Here is a 24365-nt window from a genome sequence, read left to right on the forward strand (position 1 = left end):
GAGAGCAGGTTCATTAAAGGCAAACAACATGGGTCCAATCATCATACTTTTAACACTTTACTCCTGACATCTGTACACAACTGTAAATGGAGTCTTAGCATTATAAATCATTCAAAATATTCAGACAGATTTTAATCAACTCATTTAAACACTGTTATATTAACCAATTATTGTTTGCTGTGAAACGTGTGTGTTATATTGACTTTGCATCACCTCTTCAGTCTCTCTCTCTACCATGGCTCTGTACTAATAATGATATTCAACAGACGTTGTCATGCTGCCCTGCACTCCTTCCTGTCCTGTGGTTGCTCTCTGTTATTTTTGCCACTCTGTCTTCACCAGAGTTGATGCTTCCCCACTTCTCAGAAATGATACTTGTCTGTTAAATGTTACCGTACCCAATAAGAACGATGCCCAAAGCAGTAACATATTAGATTCAGGTTGTGTTTTAAAAACCTTGTAGCAATTTAAACTCTGGTGCCGACAAATAACATCAATTCAATGTATCTATATTTCTATAGCACCAAATCATAACAGAAGTTATCTGAGGACAGCAGGTCAAAACCATACTCATTATTATTTACAGAGACCCAACAATTCCCACCATGAGCATGCACTTAACGACAGTGGCAAGAGGCAGAAACCTCGAGCAGACCCCGGCTGTAGGCGGGTGACCATCTCCCAACACTTGAAAATGAGTCCTCTACCCAGAAAGCTCTGGTACATTTTATTAGTAGAACATTAAACATAAGGACTCATACCATACACAAACATAGACGCTGATGGGATTGGAAAGCTGGACTAACAAACTGAACTGAAAGTAAACTTAGAGTTTACACATTAGAAGCATACATTAATTTATAATATTGATTTGTTATAATTTGTCACTTACCTCCTTCACGTGACTGAAAATCAGTCTGATCATCTCTGATAGCATCTGCACTCTCGTAGATAACCACCTCCCTTTCCTCCCACTCTACGTTGTCTTCCTTCACCTTTCTGTTGTATCTCACCTTCTTTGACAAATCTGGTTTGGCATAAATATCTGAGGACATCTTGAGAGGACTGGAACAACTGAACAGTAGCTGCTAACTGAGCCATTCACATTTATTCACACCTTGTTGACACACAAACATACACACACACACACACACAGAGGAAGCAGAAGACAGGAAATGTTATTTTCACAGGTATATTATAAATACCTCATAGAGAAACTGAACAGCTTTCAAACAATGTATTCATGTTTGATGATTTTGAAGATTTCACAGTTGTTCAGCAACAAAACAAGAATTATTGGATATAATTTTAATTAAAGCTGCAAGCAGCGTTGGGCGGGACCTCGCACTCCATGCAACTCGGGGCGGGCTCCGGCCGCGTCGCGTGCCATCGTAACACGTGGGGACCACAACACGAAAATGTCACGTAAATCAGCTCAAAATCGCCACACAGTGCTTACCTCCTGTTGCCAGAAGGTGGCGCTATCACTATGTGAATGTTGTCATGTAGACATGTTCAAGGCGAGACTGTTATCAAACACGTGAAGTTTCATTGAGATTGGACCACGTACGCTGAAGTTATGAGGACGTGTTTACGTCAAAACTATTTCAGAACATTTTAAGTTTATTGGAGATTGGACATTGCACACTGAAGTTATGAGTACTATTTTATGGCGAATCTGCTGAAATGGACAAGTTGTCACTGGCACGTGCTTTAATGTACAGTCACAAATAGCTCAACTTTTCAATCAGTTTGTATGACCACAGAATTCAAAATGGCCAACTTTGACGGCATGCCACAGACACGCCTCTAAACGTACAGTCTCAAATAGCACAACTTTTAATCAACACCATTTTTTGACTGTACTGACCAATTTTTAAGTACTTCCAATAAATTCCCTAGGAGGAGTTTGTTTGAGTTTGAGTTTTGTTCAAATGCAAGGCGAAAAATTGCAGAAAATGGCTGCAAAATTCAACATGGCCAACTTTGAAGGCACGCCAGGGACACGCCCTTCAATGTACAGTCACAAATAGCACAACTTTTAATCAACAACATATGTTGACTGTACTGACTAATTTTGAAGCAGATCTGATAAATTCTCTAGGAGGAGTTCGTTCAAATACAACGCAAAAAAAACGCTGAAAATCACTGCATAAAGCCGGAAATGGAATCATAGTCTGACATTTTATTCAACCTGGCCAACTTTGACGGTACGTTACAGACACGCCTTTCAACGTACAAATAGCACACTTTTAATCAGCACCAATTTTTAACTGTACTGGCCAATTTTGAAGTAGGTCCGATAAATTCCCTAGGAGGAGTTCGTTCAAATACAACGCGAAAAATCACAGAAAATGCACGCGGAATTCACTATGGCCAACTTTGAGGGCACGCCCCGGACACGCCCTCTAATGTACATGCACAAATAGCACAACTTTTAATCAGCACCATTTTTTGACTGTACTGACCAATTTTGAAGCAGATCCGATAAATTACCTAGGAGGAATTCGTTCACATACAATGCGAAAAGTTTGCCGAAAGTGAAAATTTAAATCAAAATGGCTGACTTCCTGTGGCGTTTCGGGTATGGGTCCAAGAGGCTTTTTTGTACGTCCCGGCATGTTACACGTGCCTAACGAGTTTCGTACATTTCGGTGAAACGTGGCGCCGGGGCTGCTGTTTTTTAATCCTGTAGGGGGCGCTATACACACGACGAACACGATTTTTGGTATGTGAGCTTCAGGCACTACTCTACACGTGCCCTGTGAATTTCATATTCATAACTATTACGGTCTCCGCACAGTGATTTATCATGCCACCAGAGCACCACCTAGTGGCGGATTGTTGACACATTTTTTAGCGAGCCTCAGGGAGCCATGGGGAAGCATCGTACCAAGTTTCATTTCAATCACACGTGCCGTTATGGAGATATAAACTTCTTCACTTTAAAAAGAGCGCCACCTAGAGGCGATCGTCTGAAATTTTGCACGATGCCTAAGAAAGACATGGGGAACTATGGACCCAAGTTTGGTGTCAATCGAACATAGCAATGTGGAGAAATGATCCACTTCCTTTTTTGATGAAAAATCTGCAGGAAGTTGGAATTTTATAGCGTTCTTATTTTTTGAAATTTCAAAAATGTTCAAATTACTCTTTTTGCCAGGGCGGTCCGCAGGTGCTAGGTAAAATATTTTGTGCGAATCGGACAAAGCGTGTAGGAGTAACACGAAAAAGTAGTTTAAGGACATTTCGCACTCTAACGAAAAAAAATTATAGGCGGAAGTGGGCGGGGCCTATATGAGGAGATTCAGCTCCATTCACCGAACGCGTGGATACAAGGTTTATGAATGTGCGACAAACTATGCAGAAGTTATTAGCCTAAACGCACTTTTTATGATAGTAGTGCCACCTAGTGGCAGACCCGGAAGCGACGCATAGAATATCCCCATTTTCACAAGGCCTGACCACTTTGCCAAATAAAATTGACTTTTCGTATATGTTCAGGGGGGCAAAAATGCAGTCGAAGGGGGCTAAAAATAATAATAAGAAGAAGAAGAATAGGTAAGAAATCGAGCAACAACAATTATTATAAAAACATTATATAATTATAAAACATTAAAGCATTTCTCACATATGTGATGGTGTGGATCTGTCCACTGATTTCCATTCCCATTGCTCCGGCCAATCCTTTATTTTCACTGACTGTTCAGTCAGATTCAGACAAATTCCTGAAGAGTGAAAAAGAGAAGATAATTATTTCTATGGTAGTTAATCTATGTTTCATGTCTTAACCGTCTCTGAGGGTAAAAAAAACATCCTCCATGGTGAAGTAGAAGAAATATATGTATTTAGTAGTTTTTTAGTATATGAAAAGTGTAAAATATATGTACGTATGTCAGGCAAACTCTACAATAAAATCTTAAATATGGGCTTGAGTGCAAATCTTCTCATAAGTGATATTAAAATTTCATCAATATTACTACTACCATGTAAGTTATATATATTAACACTAATATTTAGTAATAATTCAACAGCAATTTAATTTTAGTCAACATTCATTTGAGCTTATGAAAAATGATATGTGATCTGTGGTTTGTCAAGTACGCTAGGGCAACGTCAGCAGAATTTAGATTTTCCACTGATAATGACATTAAGTTGTTACTGTTGCTGCTGTAGTTTGACAGAAAAGAAATAAGAAACTATTTGAGCCTGAGTTGTGTGGCACAGTAACTGTTTTCAGTTCAACAGGATCAAATGATGGAATACAAACGCCACGTAATGAAAAAGTAGCTGTTAGGCTTTTCCAGCCACAACTTGAGTTTATCTTGCAAAGATAAGAACATGACATTTAATGTTAGAAGTGAGAACACAATCCTAACTAACTACAGGAAACAACCCCAAAACACAACTTTGACACTCAACATTGCTTCTTCAGCTGAGAACACGTTTGATCATTCAGCAATCATTTTACACCAATAAAAGATGACATGAGGCGAAAGTTCATAAATATAAATCAAACCACAGCTGTAAAACACTGCTGAGGTTTTTGATTTAAAAGTTTCACATACAAAGTATATTATTTCATAAAACACACTTACTGTCTCTGAGTTTTTACCAGAGCTATCGGGTCACTGTACACATTTGTCTCTCAGTTTTGATGTTTACTGCTTTGTGCTTGATATTGTGTAAAGTCAAGCCATTTGATATTACGTGCAGTTTTTTAAAATATGTCTACAGTTAAATCCTGAATACGAGCTGAAGTGCATTATTCTCATAACTGATTTCATCAATATTACTACTACCATGTAAGTTATAGCTGATCCCCGAATTTGAATACACACCTTTTTATATCAACAGAAATATTTAGTAATAATTCAACAGTATTCAGTACGTACGTACCTCCAGCTCGTGTCGAAAGGCCAACATGATGGTCTGTGGAAGTGTCTGCACTCTGGTTGATGAAGACCACTCTTTCCACTCTCTGTCCTCCGTCCTCTCCGTTTTCATTGCTGTATCTCACATTTATAGTCAAATTTGGGTCTTTGTGAATGTTCAAAGACATTTCAAGACAGAATACAACCTTAAAAGTCTGTGCAGCTTTTCAGTAGTCTCGATTGACTATTTATTGCTCCCCACTGCTGTCACTGTATCTGTACTCCTCTAACAGCAGGTGCTCTGCTACATAGATTGTTGATAGTGAAGTTTGTGTTGCTAAATCCTGAATATAACGTTGTAATCTGTTCTGATGCTGCTGTCTGTGTTTTCTGCCAAGGTTTCTATGTCTCTCTGTTTCTGTGTGTGCTGGCCAGGTTTCATCACACAGGAAGTAGTAGCAGGAAAACACACTGCCATATATTCAACTACTAAATAGCAAAAACCTCTGAATTAATAGGGCAATTTCATTTTAGTCAATATTCATTTGAGCTTATGAAACCCTTCTTTTTCCTTCTCGTTTATTATTTATTCATAATTTGCACTCAAAAAATGCCAATTTAGATGTATGAGAGCTGATTAACTTTTTTTCATTCACCAGCGGTGTGATATGTGATCTGTGGTTTGTCAAGTACGCTAGGGCAACGTCAGCAGAATTTAGATTTTCCACTGATAATGACATTAAGTTGTCACTGTTGCTGCTGTAGTTTGACAGAAAAGAAAAAGAAATAAACTATTTGAGCCCGAGCTGTGTGGCACAGTAACTTCTTTCAGTTCAACAGGATCAAATGTTGGAATACAAACACCACATAATGGATCAAACACTGAACAATGGTTTCAACATTTCCAGCTTTATTTCTTTCTCTTCATTTTAATCTGAATCACATTACACATGGAACAACATGGCATCTTGAAGCACATTTACTGTGACTAAAATGTTTGCTGTGAATGTGACATATTATCACTTCTGTTATTTCCTCATTGCCATCATCTCACACTATCAGATGTTACTCCCTCAGTGAAAGGGAGTCTCAAAAATATCAGATCAGAAAACAGAATCAGAAGTGGATATCAAAGGTGCGCATGATGAAGATTTACAATCTGGAAAGAAACTTTATTTGCTGTTTCAAAGTCTCATTTAATGCAACAAGTAAACTCTCCATGATCAGAGACTGATTTTACAGGCAAATAGCATTTTATTAGCACAATTAACATGCAACAATGTCCTTAGTATAATTCAAACTAATTACATCACAGTTACATGTGTGACACAGTGTAGACTCACAGAGACTCTCAATATATCGGTTTCTCACAGATCCATTGTTGGGATCCACTGTTGATGTGGTTGAATGCTCCTTTCAGATTAATGTATCCTGTGGACCCGCTCACAGCCTTACTATTCACTTCTACTTTCCAGGTCCTGTAGAACAAGCACTGTGTTGTTATGGGTGAGCCACAATACACAAGGATTAATAGTATAAGATTATGCATTAAAGTTTCTCACAGATATGATGGTATTGATCCGTCCACCCATTTCCAATCCCATGTCTCCGGCCAATCCTTTATTTTCACTGACTGCAGACCGATCCAGGAATCTGCCTGTTCAGTCAGCTTCGTGACAAATTCCTGACAATTTAGTAAAAGAGTGGAGAATTATTTCTCTATTCATACACCGATATTTCTATGGTATAAATATGTTTGTTGTTTTGTGTTTGCATGTGTGTAACAGTATAAAGTAGCACAGAATTAAAACACTTAAATATGGCGGGTTCCTCTGCCCCAAAAAATTTACAAAAGCACTAAATACAAAAATCACACTGGCACACACATATAGCACGTCCATGTCCAAAAACATCATGACAACATGACAGATAAACACAACAAGCTCCCACACAAAAACACGGACCTACATTAAAGCCCAAACACGAGAACAGACCACACTCACATGTTCCTCTTTGCCGTTTATTATCACCAGATCTGCTCCTCTGGTCTGACAGTCTTTCCTGCCATCTGTCCAGCTTTTCATCTCAGTAGATTTGTAGTAACAACTGCATCGGAATCTCTTCCATCCTTAAAGAAACAACTCATTATCAATGACGTGTTTTAGTGAAAGTTTTCTGAAAGTATACTGTTTCTTTTTAAATTGTTCTCACTTGTAATGTTCCCCTGTGTCTGGCTTTGGTTTCCCTCTGAATGGCAGAGACTGTTGTCGTAACTGGTCTGCAGCTGCTTATAACTGGTCTGCAGCTCCTTATAACTGGTCTGCAGCTCCACATAGCTTTTGTTGATCATGTATTTATCCAAAATAACGGAAATATCTGTTGAAAACCACAACAAAAAGAGACAGGGCAGTGATGTCGCATTAAAACAACTGATCAAGGTTTTGAGTGGCTCAATAAATGACATTAAAATAACAAGGTTCTCACAGAATTTGGATAAGACAGTGACTCCAACAACAAGCAGGAGACACAGGAGACCCAGAATCAGTGCAGCAGCTCTAAAAGGGTTTCTTTGGACGGCTGCAAGATGCTTTTGAGTGTGAGCTCCTACAGAGGCATAGTACACAGACACACATACTGATTAAGCATGTTTAAAGTAGCTGTTGAGTTTCACCTTTAGGTCGGATTATCTGACCAGATGAAAACAGGGACATTTGATTTAAATAATGATTAGAATAAGAGTAAAAAACTAAGAATCAGAAGAAATAAAGAGGATAAAGATTCAACAATAAATTATAATAATTGTATTACTATTACTACTATCGTGTACAAATGTACATGATGCATTAATGTTAGAGCTGAGCACCTCATTTGAATACACACCCACATACACACATTACGTTTTTATTTTTATATTAACAGTGCCATTTAGTATTAACTCAACAGTATTTAGTTAACCCACGTACCTCCAGCTTGTGTCGGTAGATCAACACGATGGTGTCTGGAAGTATCTGCACTCTCGTAGATGTCAACCACTCTTTCCTCTCTCTGTCCTCTGTCGTCTCTGAGTACCTTGCTGTATTTCACATTCATTGTTAAATTTGGGTCTTCATAAATGTTGAAAGACATTTTAAGGTGGGAGACAACTAAAAAGTATTTTCAGCTAGTCAATAGTCTCAGTTAACTGTTTACTGCACCCCACTGCTGTCACTCCGTTGCTGTATTCGTCTAACAGCAGGTGCTCTGCTACATAGATTGTTGATACAGAAATTTGTATTTCAAAATCCTCAATGTAACTTTTTACTCTATTCTGATGCTGCTGTTTCTGCGTGTGCTGGCCAGGTTTTATCAGACAGGAAGAAGTAGCAGGAAATCACAGATGCACACTGCCCCATTTCCATCGCTGTACGGCAAAAAAGCCCCTTTTTCAATCTTAATTTGAGCTCATGAAACCGTTCTGTTGTCTTTTAGTTTAGTCAACAGCGGTGTGATATGTGATCTGTGGTTTGTCAAGTATAATGGAGCACTTAAATGTGTTTGCAGAATTCAGATTTACTGAATACAATTGACTGACAATCACGTTAAAATGTCACTGTTGCTGCTGTTGTTAGTTTAGGAAAATGGCAAGTTTTTCAAATAGTGATCTGAAACACATTAGACATGGTACAAGCTGACATCCTGAAGCTTACTGTGACTAAAATGTTTGCTATAGATGTGACATTCTGTTATCATACCATAATTTCCTTATTGCCATCATGTCACGCTATCGGTTGCCTCCCCCCTCGATGAGATGGAGATCATTTCCTTCCTCTGTAAAGTTGCAACATTCAAAAAGATATCATAGAGAACGGCACTCCTCTATTCTTGGGTTGTAGTCAGAAACGTTATTGAAGTTATGTCAATAACCAATCTCAGTGGGATGTCACAACTTTGATAATAATTTATTAATTTAGTGTTAGTAGGTCTAACTCAGGGTCTGAATTGGGTTTATGCACTGCTAGATAGTCTTTACAAGAATATGAATAATAAACAATAAACTTTATTTGTATAGTACCTTTCTTAATAAAGTGCTTCACAAAAAGAAATAAAACAAGACAAGGCAGATATAATGAGAACGGTATGGTTGCAAGTTTTCACAGTAATAACAGTAAGACATTTATAGTCACTGTGGACCGAACGATCTGAACACATTCGAAATGTGATATTTAGTATCTGAAGAATGTCTGTGTGGAGTTTGGTAGCATTTGAATTAAGAGGTGGAGATATAGATGTTACTTGATTTTGCATATTTAGAAAAATATAGTGACAGGCTTTTGAATAGACCACAGGTTGCAGTGCAGCAAACTTTTGTCACAGTTCAGTTGATGTGCTGTTATTAGTACTGTACACACAACATTTTCTGTTTCGCAAAATGTTTAATCAAACATCACCAAAGTATTTGATAATACATCCGACACCAGCAGAATGATGTGTGATTTTCTTCAAAACAATAGCGTCACCATGTGGTCGGTTATTAAGCCTTTTTTACATTTCTAATAACTCATGAACCCTTGGGAGTAGAAGATAGATGGATAGATACTTTATTTATCCCGAGGCAAATTCAAAAATAACAGAAGAAACATTTATGTACAGTGAATTGGATGATGCCAATATAGGTCACATCTTTAAAATATTCCCCCATTATGGATTAAAGACATTCTATGCTTCTTTTTTTGTATAGTACACATATTTCATCTAATCTTTACCAAAAATTGTGCATAACATATTTAGATGAAGCTGAACAAGATATTGCAGGTGTATTTAACATTTTATATAATTCTACCGACAACAGCTCCACAATAATATTACGTTACAGAGCACAGGGTAGATACAGGACAGAGATCAGTGCTGTATACAGGTCAGAAGTCGTACTGTTCAAATAATAGTAATTATAATCATATTATTGTTATATAGGTCAGTGCTGTAGGTACACGGCATAGGTCAATGCTGTAGATGCAGCTCAGAGGTCTTTACTGTCTTTTTGATTCATATAATAGTAACAATAATTATATTATTAATATCAATTGTATTTTTTGTCCAATAATTTTACACTAATCGTGTCATTGCTGCAAGCAAACACATTTTCATATTATTACCTTTTTTCTTCCGTAGTAGCCAGTGTCTTCACATCCAGCTATAAAAGATAATTGCCAACATGACAGCCTGTTAACAATTTCTCTCTCTCTCTTTCGCTCTTTCTCTCTCCAGGGGCCAACTGGTCCAGTAGGTGATACAGGTGTACCAGGACCTCAGGGACCCCAAGGACCACAGGGACCCAGTGGACGCTCTATCATAGGACCCACAGTATGACAAACATACACACAAACAGAACGATTCTACTCAGTCTCACATCAATGGCTGATGGCAATCAATTGGCAATTCTGATAGTACTCCCAAAGAAAGTGTTCACAGTATTTTTTTCTTGAAGAATGTATAGAATATGGTATCTACTATCACAATGTTTTCATATTCACATGCAATTCATATTGTTAGTTTATGAAAAGCAACATATAATTTACACCAGTGCAACTATATTATTCAGTATATTCAACATCGTATTAACGATATACATAGGAACAGTACAAGAGGTATAATTTTCATCTGCAGGGCCCTCCAGGAGAGAGAGGACAGAAAGGTGATGCTGGACAGCAAGGAACACAGGTAAGTTTCTGTTCATTTCTGTCAAAATACTGCAGAATTAGGTCTATACGGTCAACCTACATTTTATCTGGTCCTTGATTATAAATCTACTAATTATGAATGTTTTATCAAATTAGGCTCGTGTTAATAAGACAGCGACCATCTACAGTCAAACAGCTACCAAACTTGATTATTATGATTGGTTTTCATTCTGCTAATTATATAATGCAGAACCTTGTTTGGGATGTTGATGAGCTTTGAAATGCTTGGTAGAATTGTTTTTTTTAGTGTTTTTGTCAGAGACACAAATTAATTAACATTGTTAGTGACAGAACATTGGGCGGTGTGCTGTTTCAGAAAGGTCTGTTGCTTGAAAAGAGCCTCCCACAAATAATTACTGCACTACTGTAAATTACTGGGACTAATGTGACCTTTTGGAAGCAAATACTTGTCATGGTTTGAATAATGGTGCCATTTGCAAAAGGTTGATTTCTGTGGTTCAAGTCTATTTCTATTCCCTGAGTTTGTAACACTATAGCAAGATCCAATATTATATTAGTGCAACAACAAAGTTTGTAACAGCCGAGTTCCTTTTTTAAAATATTTGTCACGTTTGTCTTTATTGGTATTGATAGTATAGGAAGAAATGCAACAAAGGTCTCCAGGTGAAATCAAACCGGGGACATGGTAGTCATACAATACACTCTAGAAGTACTATTTCTCTGACATATCTGCAATCCTGAAATAAAAGTTGTTCTGGTGACGATTTTGTAGAAAGAGTAGTGAAAAAACTGATTTGGATCAAATTCAAAATAGTAAAAAAATCAAATGCAAATCTAGATGCCAACAGGTGTGACTTATATAGATTATAGATTCACATGGACCCACAGAATGTATGAAAACAAGAACATAAAGTTAATTGTTACAGTGCCACCATCTGGCCAAATTGCACCAAATTTAATACGTCACACAGAATGTTATAGATAAAGACAAACAGACAGATAGAGATTCTTTGCTTTATAGTTTGATTTGTTAAATATGTAAAGATTTAGATTCAGTGTGAATGTGATCTGCAGTGACCTCTGCTCTCCTCTTCAGGGAGTTCCTGGCAGACCTGGAGCTCAGGGCAGAGAAGGACCCACAGGACAAAGGGTGAGTCATCTCATAATTATTACTGTTAATACAAACACTAATACCTCTGCTCATTGCTTTCACTACTACTCCAACATTGTTGAAACTGACCTCTGCTCACTGCTTCTTCTACTTGAACTACTACTCTTGAGTTTACTACTGCAGTGGTAGTTATGGTCTCAGTAGTAAAGGTCCACTGCTATGCTGATTAACCAACTACTTCCACTGGCTGTTGTACCACTACGAGTACCAGTTTTAGTTCTACAATTGCTACTACCACCAGTTCTACTAATTATAATGTTCAGTTAAGACATTTAACACCTTTTAGAAAATACTTTACTGACAACGAAATTATCATTGATAATATCAGAAGAACTTTAAAAATGAGATGAATATGTCGTCACATGAAGAAAAGAGCCTTGCGATGTATCACCATAACACACATATTGGTATGCATCTGCTTTCCTCTACAGGGACTGCCAGGCAAAGACGGCCCGCCGGGCAGACAGGGTCCTTCGGGAACTATCGTGAGTGATGATTAAAGTTTGACATTGTTTAGCGGTTGTGTAAGTGAGTTTGTTGAAGGAGACAAAGGAGAAATGTTATGTGGATTTCTGGCAGCTGAACTGGACAGTTTGCTGTCCCGCCTCTGGTTCTCCTTCCAGACACCCGAAGGTCGAGTTTCTTTACACAAAAGAGAAATTGCTGAGTGGACTTTTAACATCATACTGATGCAGCCGGACCAAGGTTCTATAAATCATATTAAAGCTGCATATTTCTTGCTTGTCAAGCTGCACCCAAAACAAGAAAATGAAAATAAAGTAACAGTTGAACTATTTTAAATCAGGACTGTTTCAAAGAGTTTCGATCCTACTTTGGCCTCTAATATAACAATATAATAATATAAGCCCCTCCAGCACTCAGTTTACATCCACTGCTGTGTGACAACAATGGTTGGAGTATATATGCATGCCCAAATGAAATGCTTTGGATTTTGGGACTGATTTGGACCCGACTGGACAGCTGCTGTGGAAAAAGACTGGAAACATATTTTTGGTTAAACAATGCAGTCAATTTACAGTAAACACCCTAATTAGGAAATAAATTAAAAAGTAAAGAATAGGTACGACTGAACTGAGAAATGTTAATCATAATGTTCATTTATATATATTCTTTTAAAAGGCCTAAATCTTGATTGCTAATTAAGCATCTCTAGCAACTTGTATATAAAGCAGCAATCATTCCACAACTGGATACTGTTTGTTGTCCATTGCTGTTTATACATATACCCATTTTCAAACCTATGGTGTACACTGTGTGTACATTGACAGCACCGGTTCCTCATTATGAACACACTTTGCCAATGAAGTCGACTGATTCTTGTTCGTCCTCCTCATATCTGTCTGTGTCTCTTCAGGGGACTCCAGGAGGCCCAGGGGCCCAAGGTAACACAGGTCCTCCAGGAAAACAGGGAGAACTGGGACCACCGGTGAGTGTAGACGATACAATAGAGCTTCCTTTCATTAACCTTTTTCCTACCCAGTCTGGGTTGACACCTGTCACCTGTCTGACAAAAGCTGCTGCATGAACGTCAACAATGTGTAAATACCCAGGAGGAGGCAGGAAGTCATGTCAGTCAGGCTTAACAGAGACAAACAGGATTAACTGCCTCCTGTCCGGTCTGAAGGTCCACAGGCCTGTCTGACACAAACACACTAATCTGGGGCAGAGAGCAGCGTATTCACGTTGACACCTGAGGAGACCTTGAACATTAAACTGCACCTAAAGAGCTCCGCCACCATCAGTGTGTTTGTCAGTTAAGATATACAAGTGCAGTCTATTTATCATACTGTAAGAGTGGGTTTAAGACTGTGGCCACTCTCTGCTTTGGCATTTATTCTTGATTAAATGAAATGTTCACAGTAAATCACATTTCGACTGCGCCGCCGGAGAAGAAATGAGATTCTGTGGGAGGTGATACAAACTGCTGACAAATTACTTTACATCGCCGTGGAAAAAATGTTGTCAAGCATGTAATTACAGATCCGTGGGCGGACTGCAAAGAGCCCTCCTTAACTAATTACCACGCTATTGTCAATTGCAGGCCTTAATGTGAACTTACTGGAGGAAAATACATATCCGTACTGTTTGCGCAAGGATTGTTGGTTTTTTAATAGCTCGAATGCAGCGTTAACGTGAGGTTGGTTCAGACAGAAGCTGAAACTTCTGATTCTTTTTGAACCATCTGCTGTGTTTTAAAAGCTTGGATTCTGTCTGATGAAGGCGAAACATTTGAATTTAGTGGCTTTAATGCAGTGTTGGACAAAAGTCTAAATCCAGCCTACAGTCAGCGCTCTCCATGTGTTCACTGCACGTTTGTCCTTTTCTTTACATTTAAAAAAAAAACACACGGTTACGGTTTGAAGGTTAATGTGGCTCTATTCAAGGAAGACGTGAAATTTATCTTGATTGATTGTGAGTCTGGTGAGTCTAACCTCTAACCCTCTCTATGTTTGTTTGTTTGTTTGTTTGTTGCTTTATTTATTTTTACATGACAGACACATAAAAGCTTTTCAAAACATCATCAAATATCAAACAGCGTGTCCAAAATAGATATTTCACAGTGATTCAGAACCGACGTAACAAGCAAACAATAAACATTCAAGCAAGCAACATTCAAAATGATTCAAAGTTAGTCAGAACAGCAGAAAGAAAAAAGGGAGAAACAAAGTATTCCAGATTAGTAAGAGGAAGGAAGTGAAGAGAGGACAGTCTTCTTGCATCTGTGCAGATGATCGAGCCGATGTCCTGATGGGAGAATAATTTCTTCATGTGTTTGTTTGATTGTTTGTTTTCCTACCATGGTCCATAAAATCTGTCTGCAGTGTCAAATCTTTCATATTTGAGTTGTTTTTTCTTCTTTTCATTGATTCTTCTCTGTTGCAGGGTCCTGCTGGAGGCAAAGGGGAGAAAGGTGAACGGGTGAGTGGCTCTGTCCATTATGTTCAGAAAAGAAGAAGGAAATAATAAATGAAGTTGCTCTTCTCTTTTACTCACCAGCATTTATTGTTAACAGAGCTGATCAATGTGAGCTGAAAAACTACAAATTTACATTTTCTGATCTTCACTACTCACAGAACAACAATTACAACATCCTCTTATAAAGGTTGGTTCAGATAAAAGGTGGTGAGAATGCAAAGAAAGTCAGTGAAAATACAAAAATGGTCATTTTTAAGGCTATGAGGTGTTATTTTGTTAATCCCCTATCATTTGTAAAATATTATAAATATTTATTTTCAGTCTCTATGGACCAAAACATCCTCATCAGATAAAAAACCTATAAATACTGTGATGTAACCAGTGTTTCCTCCTAATGATGATGATAACATTTTTGTGTCCGGTTTACTTCACGTTGCTCTTTGGGTATTTTTTGGGTATGTCCAAACTCGGCTCAGTCACACCTCTACGCGTCACTCAGAACAGAACCAATGTGATCTTCATTTATAAATGTATAGATAATCAATAGATTACTATGAGGACAGGTCAGGAGGACCCCTCCCTCAAATCCCCCCTTAATAATTTCTCCTGTGTCCTCCACAAACTATGATGAGAGTTATTAGATAGATAAATCTCTTGCTGGGTGGCTTATAACCACAGTCAAAGTGTTGAGACGATGCTGCTGTGGAGCAAGGTCATAGAGCTGTTAACGGTTAGTGAGAGTTGTTTTTATTTTCAGGAAGAATCCTGGAAACTCATCACGAGCACCCATTAGTCTGGGTTCACTAACTTAAACCACAGCAGATACCAAAAGAGAACAAGTACAATGAGTGTGATTAGGCAGTGAGAGGAAATGTTCAAGGGTTTTTCCTGCTGTGGGTGATTTGAAATTATTTGACAACAACAGCTAGGGGCTAAAGGCTCGTTGTTTTATTCTAAAATGACACAGCAACAGTTAACCCTGGTAATAACAGCTCCACTGGAGCCAGGATGAGTCACCTGTGGCTCAAATACCTGTGTGTGTGTTTGTGTGTGTGTGTGACAGGTGAGTTTGTGTACACATGTAATTTATTTTTTATGTAAATCTGCAGACATAATGCTGTTACATCATGAGTCTGAAACACACAAACAAAAAGACTATTTAAAAATGCCAGCCTGCAGAATTAAATGTGCTTGTGTGGTGGTGATGGACACTGTGGTCACAACATCAGCAGTCTGTAGGAAGAGTCACAGCTGGAGAAGTGTTGGACGTTGATGCAGCAGCTCAGGAACAAACACAGAACATAAAAAGAATGAGTTAATAAGTATATATTTAGTTAAAATTTAGACTAAAATTTGACTTTATGTTGCCATGGACATGTATAATTCCTTGATAACTACAAATATTTCTGCATGTGTGTCTCCAGGGCGACCTCCAGTCGACTTCCTCAGTTCAGGCCATCGCCAGGCAGGTCTGTGAGCAGCTGATTCAGAGTGAGTAAAAACACTTTGCCTCTGTCTCTCCGCCTCAGAGCGCTGTTTGAGGGTCAAGACCTGGTTCTAGTATCAAGGTTAAGTTAATCAGGCTCTGCTCAGTGTTCCTGGCTGAAGAATGCGTTGTAAAAGTAAAGTGTGAGTAAAAGTGAGTGTTTATCCTGACATTTAGGGAAGTTGGGGAATTTCAGTTTTTCTGAAAGGATCTACAGCGATTATACAAAAGTTAACTGATCGAGTTCTCCCCAGCCGATTGGTACCATACTGCCAGTTCCACACATCACCTCCATGATGGCTCCAACCATGTTGCTGTATAATTTATCCGGTCTGGCTCAGTCTTCCTTTTCCTGTTTTCAGGCCACATGGCACGCTACAACTCCATCCTGAACCACGTGCCCAGTCCGCCAGTGTCCATCCGTACTGTGCCGGGACCCCCAGGAGAGCCGGGCAGGCAGGGAACTCCAGGGGCCCAGGGAGAACAGGGACCCCCAGGAAGACCCGGCTTCCCAGGACAGAACGGACAAAACGGGCAACCAGGAGAAAGAGGTGAGTGTAACCAGGACTGTCAGGCTGATTCACACCGTAGCCGACGGATGGATGGAGTATCGCAGGCGGTTTCATGGAGGTTTCACAGGTTGCTACTGAGGGAGCAACCTCGTATGAGCGATGTACGCCTGCAGCAGCCAGAGCATCGACAGTTCCAACAACAGCACCAACTGTGTCTTACTGGAGACATTCATTCCTCAAAGAGTTCCAACATGAAGTGGAAAACAGATTGACAGCATTGTTTTTGTGTGTGTGTGTGTGTGTGTGTGTGTGTGTGTGTGTGTGTGTGTGTGTGTGTGTGTGTCCAGGTCAACTAGGAGAAAAGGGTGAGAAAGGATCTCAAGGTGTTGGAATCCAAGGCCCCAGAGGACCTCCAGGATCCCCCGGTAAATTAAACCACACCAAGCCGTACCATGCCATCCTACTGAAGTCCTCAATCTAGTCTTCTTGATATTTTTTCCTTCCTCCCTCCTCCCAGGTCCACAAGGGCAGGGCAGACCTGGCAGCCAGGGTCCCTCAGGGCGACCTGGAAATCCTGGAACTCCCGGTCGGCCCGGAGTCCCCGGACCCGTCGGCTCCGCTGGGCCTCCCGGCTACTGCGACCAGAACTCCTGTATGGGCTATAATGTTGGAGGTACGTAGGGTCCCTTAAAGGCAGCGGCAGGTTTAAACATTTAATAATAATATTCATTCTTTTGTTGTTAGTCATTTATCATTGAAGAATACAGAGGCAGGGACTCCTGACACCTCTTTGACTCACTGTATTACTGAATTAATCTTATCAACCATTCTACTAGACTTCACCACCTTTCACTGTGATCGCTGGGTAATTACAGCCACAGAGAGTGTGGAGGATGGAATAAAAGAAACACAACCTTCAACTAAGAAAGAAACATTTAACTTTTTTCTTATAAAAGATCAAAAATTACCCATTTAGTCTCTGTTTCCCTTTCTTGTATTGTATCTAATGACACACACCCTGCCTTAATAGTAGAAATGTCTTACTTAAAACCCATCAGGTTGTTTTAATGTGTGGACATTGTAAACTGTGTGACTGAGCATGAAAGCTTTTCAGTGCTGAGTGCGTCTTTTGGATTGAAGGTCATCAAGTGAAATGTTTAATTCATTCGGTTCCTTTTCATGTTGAAAAGCTGCCACTGAGTTAAACAGGCTGCATGTCATTGAAGTCACCCATCCCACGCTCCGTGTATTTGAAGGTGAAACATGAAACACCTTGAAATACAATCACTGTTAGGATACAGAATTCTGCTTTAGTACCAACAGTCTGGTTGTGTGAGAGACTCAAAGCAATGTGATTCTGAAACTTTGTACAGTTTCAAATATCATTTGATAATTTGAGCTTGTTTTTTGGAGGAACATCCAAACAACAAGGTGTTGTTAATAAGCCATCAGCTCAGCCTTTTTAACCTCAAAGGAAATAACCGCTTTAAAGGGTCACTTCACCCAAATCATTAAAAAGACAAAATGACATTAATTAGAGCAACATGTTAGGACTAGAGTCTGTAGACTAATAAAGATGGACAGAGACAGTTGAAATGGCAGGTAAGTTCCTGCGCGCAGCCTCCGATGAAACCACAACATGTCCTTTTTACACTTCATCTTTTGTACGGATTAAACAAATGAAATATAATGTGTTAATTAGGGAGCTTTAGAGGTGCTGGTTATCTTTGGACAGAGCCAGGCTAGCTCTTTGCCCCTGTTTCCAGTCATTATGCTAAGCTAAGCTAATTGGTTGCTGTAGCTCGGTAGCTTCGTATTTGCAGTACAGTCCTGAGAGTGGCCCCAAGTCACTTTTCATTTCCCTGGGTCTTTAAGTGTCTGATTTATGTAACTACTTCTTTTGAACTGAGGTAGCAGAAGTAAAATCTAAACCCCAACAAATAAAACTGAAACTACCTATGTGCCACAAACCCCCTGACAGTGAGTCATGATGAATTGGGTGAATTAGCCCTTTAAGCTTTGTCTTCCTGCGGTACCTGGTTGAAACTGCACGGCGTCCTGCACGCGTCAGCCAACAGTAAGAACCCGATCACCGACTGAATTCTGCATCCTAACATTTTACGACTGAGACTTTTCTGTTTAATCACTCAGTAGTGTGAGTGTGGGTTTAATCAGTCACTGGAAAGATGCTGCATGGAGGGTTTCCTTGTACATATATCACCATTAAGTTCAGCAGGAACAGAAAAAGTGCAACAAATTACTGCAAAATTCACATCAAGGTTGACGGTGATGAATCAGTGCTGCTGGCAGCTTTCGTGTCTGTTACGTGTTAATTTGATCTCCAGCGTCCAAACAACTCCAACTGTGTTTTCTCAGCCTTTTACAGGAAAACACACATGGGAAATTATATTTTAACAGTTTTATGGTTGGTGCAACAGCAGCACATGCATCCAGGGTGCTCTGTTAGTTCTCACCACATACACAACATACACACACGGCTTTCTAAACACTGAAAATATAATTAATTCTGTAACATACTCACTGAAAGAAAACTCCACATGAGGCATCTTTACCCGTTAAAGGCATGACTGGGTTAATCCTTGATGTGTGTTGAGGTTAAAGGTCACACGGTAGCCTAAAAGGTGCTGCGCAGCTCGCAGCCTGCATCATGTGAGTTACATCTGCATGTTGTAACCATTTCTCTGTCTTTGTGTTTCTCTCTCTCTTCCTCTGTCTGTCTGTCTGTCATTTTACAACTGTTCCTCTTCATAACCCTCAGCACAGTATTTCAGTGACAACTGAGCCGCGTTCACAGACTCTGACAATGACTACAGCCGCAGAGATTAGTAGCTTTAACTGCTGCAAAGGCTGCAGAATGTATGTGATGGATGTGGTGTCACTGCATCGGCTGATCAGCTTCAACCCTGGCTCTCTCTACCTGCACATAATGTAACACACAGCATCACATTATACAGTACTGCATCACATTATACAGTACAGCATCACATTATACAGTACAGCATCACATTATACAGTACAACATCACATTATACAGTACAGCATCACCTTATACAGTACAGCATTACATTATACAGTACAGCATCACCTTATACAGTACAACATCACATTATACAGTACAACATCACCTTATACAGTACAGCATCACCTTATACAGTACAGCATCACCTTATACAGTACAACATCACATTATACAGTACAACATCACATTATACAGTACAGCATCACCTTATACAGTACAGCATCAACTTATACAGTACAACATCACCTCATACAGGGCTTTACAGGGGAAAAAACACACAACAAATCATGCTAGTTTCTGTAGATTTACTTTTTAAGGTCTTTCTCAGTCCTTTAACATTCACACTGCCCCTCACTCAGCTACAGAGCTGATTTTCAGCTTCTTGTTTTTTTTAAATAACCAAACATTTTAAAGCATGAGGCTGGTGTTATTCTATATTTTCATTATTGTGAACAAATCCCATGAAAATGCCAAAACCAACAGTGTGTTTGTCCGTCTCTCAGTGCTTTCTGACTTCCTGTCTGTGGCTGTCAGCTCCAAGCCCACTGGCTCCAACTCACAAGTATATAGTGTCATCAGTAAAATATGTTCTGTTCAGTTTCCTGAAGCAGCTGCTCGCTGTAGTTCTTCAAACACACAGCCGGATAGTGCAAATAAACGACAGTGAAGCTCTACCACGCAGATACACACATAATGCTTCATAGATACATTCACTGTTGGTTGTTGTTAAGATTTGTTAAAAGATACATTCACTGTTGGTTGTTGTTAAGATTTGTTAAAAACAAGAGAATATCACCAGACTTATCCTTGAACAGGACTGAGCCCAGACATTGTACTACGAACTCTGACACCATCGTCCTCTCCTGACTTTTTCTTCTAGATTACGATCATCCGGTGCCTCTTTTTTAAACCACAGGTCCTAAAAGCTCATCTGCACGACAACTTTTGAATAGAAATTCCTATTGAATAGTAATTTGCACGTTGTTTTAACATTAAGTATGTAGATATCTTTAATTGGACAAAAAAACAAAAACTTTAAATACTTTAAATTACTTAAATTGTGACAATTTGAATGTGAATTAATAGATAACAGATCTAATATTTGCCTGGTAAAACTTATTACACTCATTTTAATTTGCAGTCGTTAATCCTAAATGTATCCTTTCCTCTAACTCTTGCTTTTAGCCCGTAACCTTGGTAACCCCGACTCAGTAACCCCTTGGTAACCCACGGCAACCCTTGGTAACTTTTGGTAACCTTTGGTAACCCTTGTCTCTCTGTGTCTCTTGCTCCTTCCTTCTCCTCCCGCCCCCTCTTCCTGTCTCACTAACCCAATCAAAACCCAACAAACCAATCCAAAACCTTGCTTCCTGTGGTGGCGGGGGTCTGCCATCTTTGTTTTGGGCTCTCACTGATTGTCTGCCTATCTGACTGGCGTGCTGGCTTGGCTCGCTGCCTGGTTGGTTGGCAACGCAGAGGGTGAGGATGTCACTGACGGCGGCGCTATCCCCGCAGTCCAACTGCCGCCCAACGTCTTCCAGAACTACGGCGAGGTCGAGGAGGACGATCCCTACCGCTACTACCAGCCCAACTACCCGGCCCCGCGGCCCGTCGCCCCTGACGACCCTGCGCTCGCCCAAGATGACTACGAGCTGAGGTCCCCCGGCGTCCACCGCAGCGCCCGGAGCCTGGACGGAGAGGAGGAGAGAGCCGGGCCGAAGAGGAGACTAAAGAGAGGAGCGAAGACGCTGTCTGAACTAATTAAATGAGAGGAGCTGATTGGAGGACGGAGGGCTGCTCGCTGTTTCTGATTGGGCGGTTTGGAGCCGTTACGAACTAATCAACAAGTGCCTGATGTAGAGGATTTCTTATGGACACCGTAGAGGGGACGGGGTGGGGGTATCAGGTTGGGACTATTTTAACTCATCTATGCTGTTGAATTAACTGCAAGAAAACAGGTTTTAGTTGATTTGTGTTTGTTCATTTCGTCTCCGTAGAGAAGATTGTTTCTCAATGGACTGAGCTTTACTGGGGTTTATATTTCACAGTTTGCTTTTTGTCCCAAGACGTCTCTCTGTTAACAGTTGAACTGTTTCTGTGATCAAATTCAAGTTTCTCAAACATCAGATTGGAGAAAAGTAGCCGGTTCTGTAATCAGGTTTCAGTTGTTCTGTGTGTTATTTACCTGGTTGGTTAAGTGCCTCCTAATTGTCTCTTTACATGTTTTATGTATTTGTGACGGAACGATAAAGAAATTACGATAACTTTAAGCGAAGAGATGCTTTGCACCAGATTTAGCTGCTAGCTACACGTCTGCGCTCCCTAAGCAGGTAAACACAAATTCTACAAGACAACAATAAATACTGATCCGATAGGCAGCAGCTACAATATTCTAACATTATCCTCTTATTGCCCAGTAAGTCACCCACTTTACCTCCAGTGCTAACAGGCCATGTTAGCCTCCCAGCCCAGCTGCCTACATAAAGCACAATATAAAATGATTTTAAACAAACAATGAAACAAAGATGATCGGAGGACAGGAAGCAAAGACTCCAACAGACTTTAAACCTGCGTCATCATTCAGATTTTAATGTTTCTATTATCTCTTCCCAGTTCAGAACTTTACAAACAAAGTTATTTATGTAAAGTTTTTGCATGTTTTTTTTTTCCATTAATCATGAGATGTATCATTTTGTTTAATTTCATAGAGCCATAGACGCGTTCTACTGTTACGTATAAAGATTAACGTTTGTTCTCGGTGAGTCGTATGCAGTTATTGTAACAGTATTAAGCTTAAACTGATGTTGCTCTGTATTTGAGAAGGTTGATTAAAGAATAACAGTTTATGTAAGACAGAGAGTTATTATATTTCTGAGTCAATGTATTTTTGGTTTAGTTGTCAGGTTTCTGGATCTTGTGATTGGTCGTGTTGTCGAGGGATTCGAGTTGTAGATTGAAAAGAGATTTTATTTTGAAGACTGACAGCTGTGTCCCACTCTGTGTTCTTTTTATTTGTTTAGTTTGGATTGATCTTCCTCCATTTGTAATATCGTTAAGCTAATTTAAGTCGAACTGGATGCCATCTGTTGCAGAGACTGATTTGATACCAGAAACACAGCAGCTCAGTCCATTTGAAGTTGAGTTTGAATTCATTTATACGTTCGATTTCTTACATTTGTTTCATTGCTGGAGATCAGTTCTATAAAGGGAAGTCCTGTCATTTGGAATAAGGGTGTGCCTCATTTATTCACCTGTGGATAAAATCTTTAAACTAATTTAGCCAAAATTCAAGCACACTTTGAACATTTCCAGATGTCTTGTAAACCTTTTGAGTTGAGTGTTTCTGAGGCCTTCAGGTCTGCGAGGAGTAAAAACAGGCCTCCCTCTACGCCTCTGACCGGGATATGTCTAAAAAATAAAATCAAGGAAGTAATTTATTTTTTACTTGGTATTGATTTTCTCAGAACAATAAAACTGAAGTACAACCTTCGTCGTTGTCTGTGTGGACTGTGTGCTGAATGTGTGGCTGTCCCTCAGCAGGTGATGTCACTGAACCCTGAGGTCTAATTAAACTGGGACCGAGCAGGAAGCTGAAGCCTTCACGTGAACGCTGATGCATGTTGCGAGCGGCAGGAAGCTGATTGGAAACCAGCAGGTGAGCTGCAGAGTTCAACATCACACCTCAACTGTCTGCTCCCATGGAACCGACGTTTAGACCCAGTACAGCCCAGTGTAAAGGCCCAGTGTGTGAGGATCCATCTATGAGGATCTGTTGTGCTTTCATTGGTGTATAATCACCTTCCATACTGAACCACCATGTTTCTACAGTAGCCCAGAACAGACAAACCAAACACTGGCTCCAGATAGGACCTCCCTTCTACCAAATCCCAGTTTTCTTCATGACTCAAGTTTCCAAAAGCCCTTCAGAAGTTTTCAGAAACAGTAAACTTACATCAAAATGTCTTTCAAAAAATCCTCTGCCTACCTCATCTGCGTACCTTACCGCCTTATTATCTACCTGATCACATACCACATGGTTACTCTTCCTGTCCCACCCCATTATCCTTACCTCTTCTCTCAGAGGCAGACAATACTGCTATCACATAATATCACTGGAACCAACCAGGGCATGCTAGCATATTGGGAAGGAGGCTAAATAACGCTCCAAAGTTAACCTCAAAATCAGGATATTTGAATAAAAATGGGTTCTATGGGTACCTACGAGTCTCCCAAAATAACATGCATGTGGTATAAATTATATAACTTATTTTCAACTTGTGTATTTGCATACTGGGGTCTATAAACTGTGTTGGAATTGCATAAACAGCCCTGCTTCCTACCCTCCCGTGTCTCTACAACAGCCCCCCCTCCTCCTCCAACAGTTCCAACACTCCCATAAAAAACCACATATGATACATAAGTCTGTCTTCAGATTGTCTTCTATATAACAATATTTCTTTAACAGGCGGTCAACCTCCCAGTGTTCAGTGTGTGTCGGTGTGTAACAATAGCCGGTTTCATTGGTTTGCACCAAATCAGTTTTGGGGACCCAGAACAAGCTTCGATCCATGAACATGTCCAATCTGTGTGTCTTTTATTTTGTCATATATTTAACAAACATTCAACATTTTAGCCTCTAACCCGAACCCCTGAAAGACACTGACCAC

At 39.8% G+C, this 24365-nt stretch overlaps 3 protein-coding genes across 9 annotated transcripts in view; 1 reads left to right on the top strand and 2 right to left on the bottom strand.

The window, feature by feature from the left end:
• The window catches only part of LOC127357402 (CD209 antigen-like protein A), a 33039-nt gene extending 27525 nt beyond the window's left edge, over positions 1–5514 (bottom strand). Inside the window, exons 1-3 of one of the 2 annotated variants that reach the window (XM_051389597.1) lie at positions 4900–5478; positions 3632–3728; positions 893–1117 (exon numbers count right to left, since the gene is read on the bottom strand). In XM_051389597.1, coding sequence (XP_051245557.1) covers positions 893–1055 — 163 coding nt within the window. In that variant the 5' untranslated portion in view covers positions 1056–1117; positions 3632–3728; positions 4900–5478. Of the gene's footprint in view, positions 1–892; positions 1118–3631; positions 3729–4899 lie in introns of both variants that reach the window. The other variant, XM_051389596.1, reaches the window with a different exon arrangement.
• LOC127357398 (collagen alpha-1(XIV) chain) overlaps positions 1–23187 on the top strand; it is a 179159-nt gene extending 155972 nt beyond the window's left edge. For 2 of the 5 annotated variants that reach the window (XM_051389573.1, XM_051389578.1), the window contains 11 exons: positions 10119–10214; positions 10518–10571; positions 11649–11702; positions 12155–12208; positions 13099–13170; positions 14628–14663; positions 16085–16151; positions 16509–16697; positions 17006–17083; positions 17176–17331; positions 21175–23187. In XM_051389573.1, coding sequence (XP_051245533.1) covers positions 10119–10214; positions 10518–10571; positions 11649–11702; positions 12155–12208; positions 13099–13170; positions 14628–14663; positions 16085–16151; positions 16509–16697; positions 17006–17083; positions 17176–17331; positions 21175–21467 — 1149 coding nt within the window. In that variant the 3' untranslated portion in view covers positions 21468–23187. Of the gene's footprint in view, positions 1–10118; positions 10215–10517; positions 10572–11648; positions 11703–12154; positions 12209–13098; positions 13171–14627; positions 14664–16084; positions 16152–16508; positions 16698–17005; positions 17084–17175; positions 17332–19437; positions 20436–21174 lie in introns of those variants that run through there. The other 3 variants (XM_051389574.1, XM_051389575.1, XM_051389577.1) reach the window with 3 other exon arrangements.
• Positions 5768–8295, bottom strand: LOC127357403 (C-type lectin domain family 2 member D-like). Of its 2 annotated transcripts, XM_051389598.1 has the most exons (6): positions 7838–8295; positions 7359–7478; positions 7086–7250; positions 6878–7002; positions 6437–6558; positions 5768–6352 (listed from the first exon to the last, which is right to left on the bottom strand). In XM_051389598.1, exons 1-6 carry the CDS (start codon positions 7998–8000, stop codon positions 6226–6228), a joined length of 822 nt encoding a protein of 273 aa, XP_051245558.1. In that variant the 5' UTR covers positions 8001–8295; the 3' UTR covers positions 5768–6225. The 2 variants fall into 2 exon arrangements, with proteins under 2 accessions (XP_051245558.1, XP_051245559.1); XM_051389599.1 differs by lacking the exon at positions 7359–7478 and having other exon boundaries at positions 7838–8292.
• Positions 23188–24365: the final 1178 nt, after the last annotated feature.

This window comes from Dicentrarchus labrax, unplaced genomic scaffold (genome assembly GCF_905237075.1).
Source record: "Dicentrarchus labrax unplaced genomic scaffold, dlabrax2021, whole genome shotgun sequence".
Classification (NCBI taxonomy): domain Eukaryota; kingdom Metazoa; phylum Chordata; class Actinopteri; family Moronidae; genus Dicentrarchus; species Dicentrarchus labrax.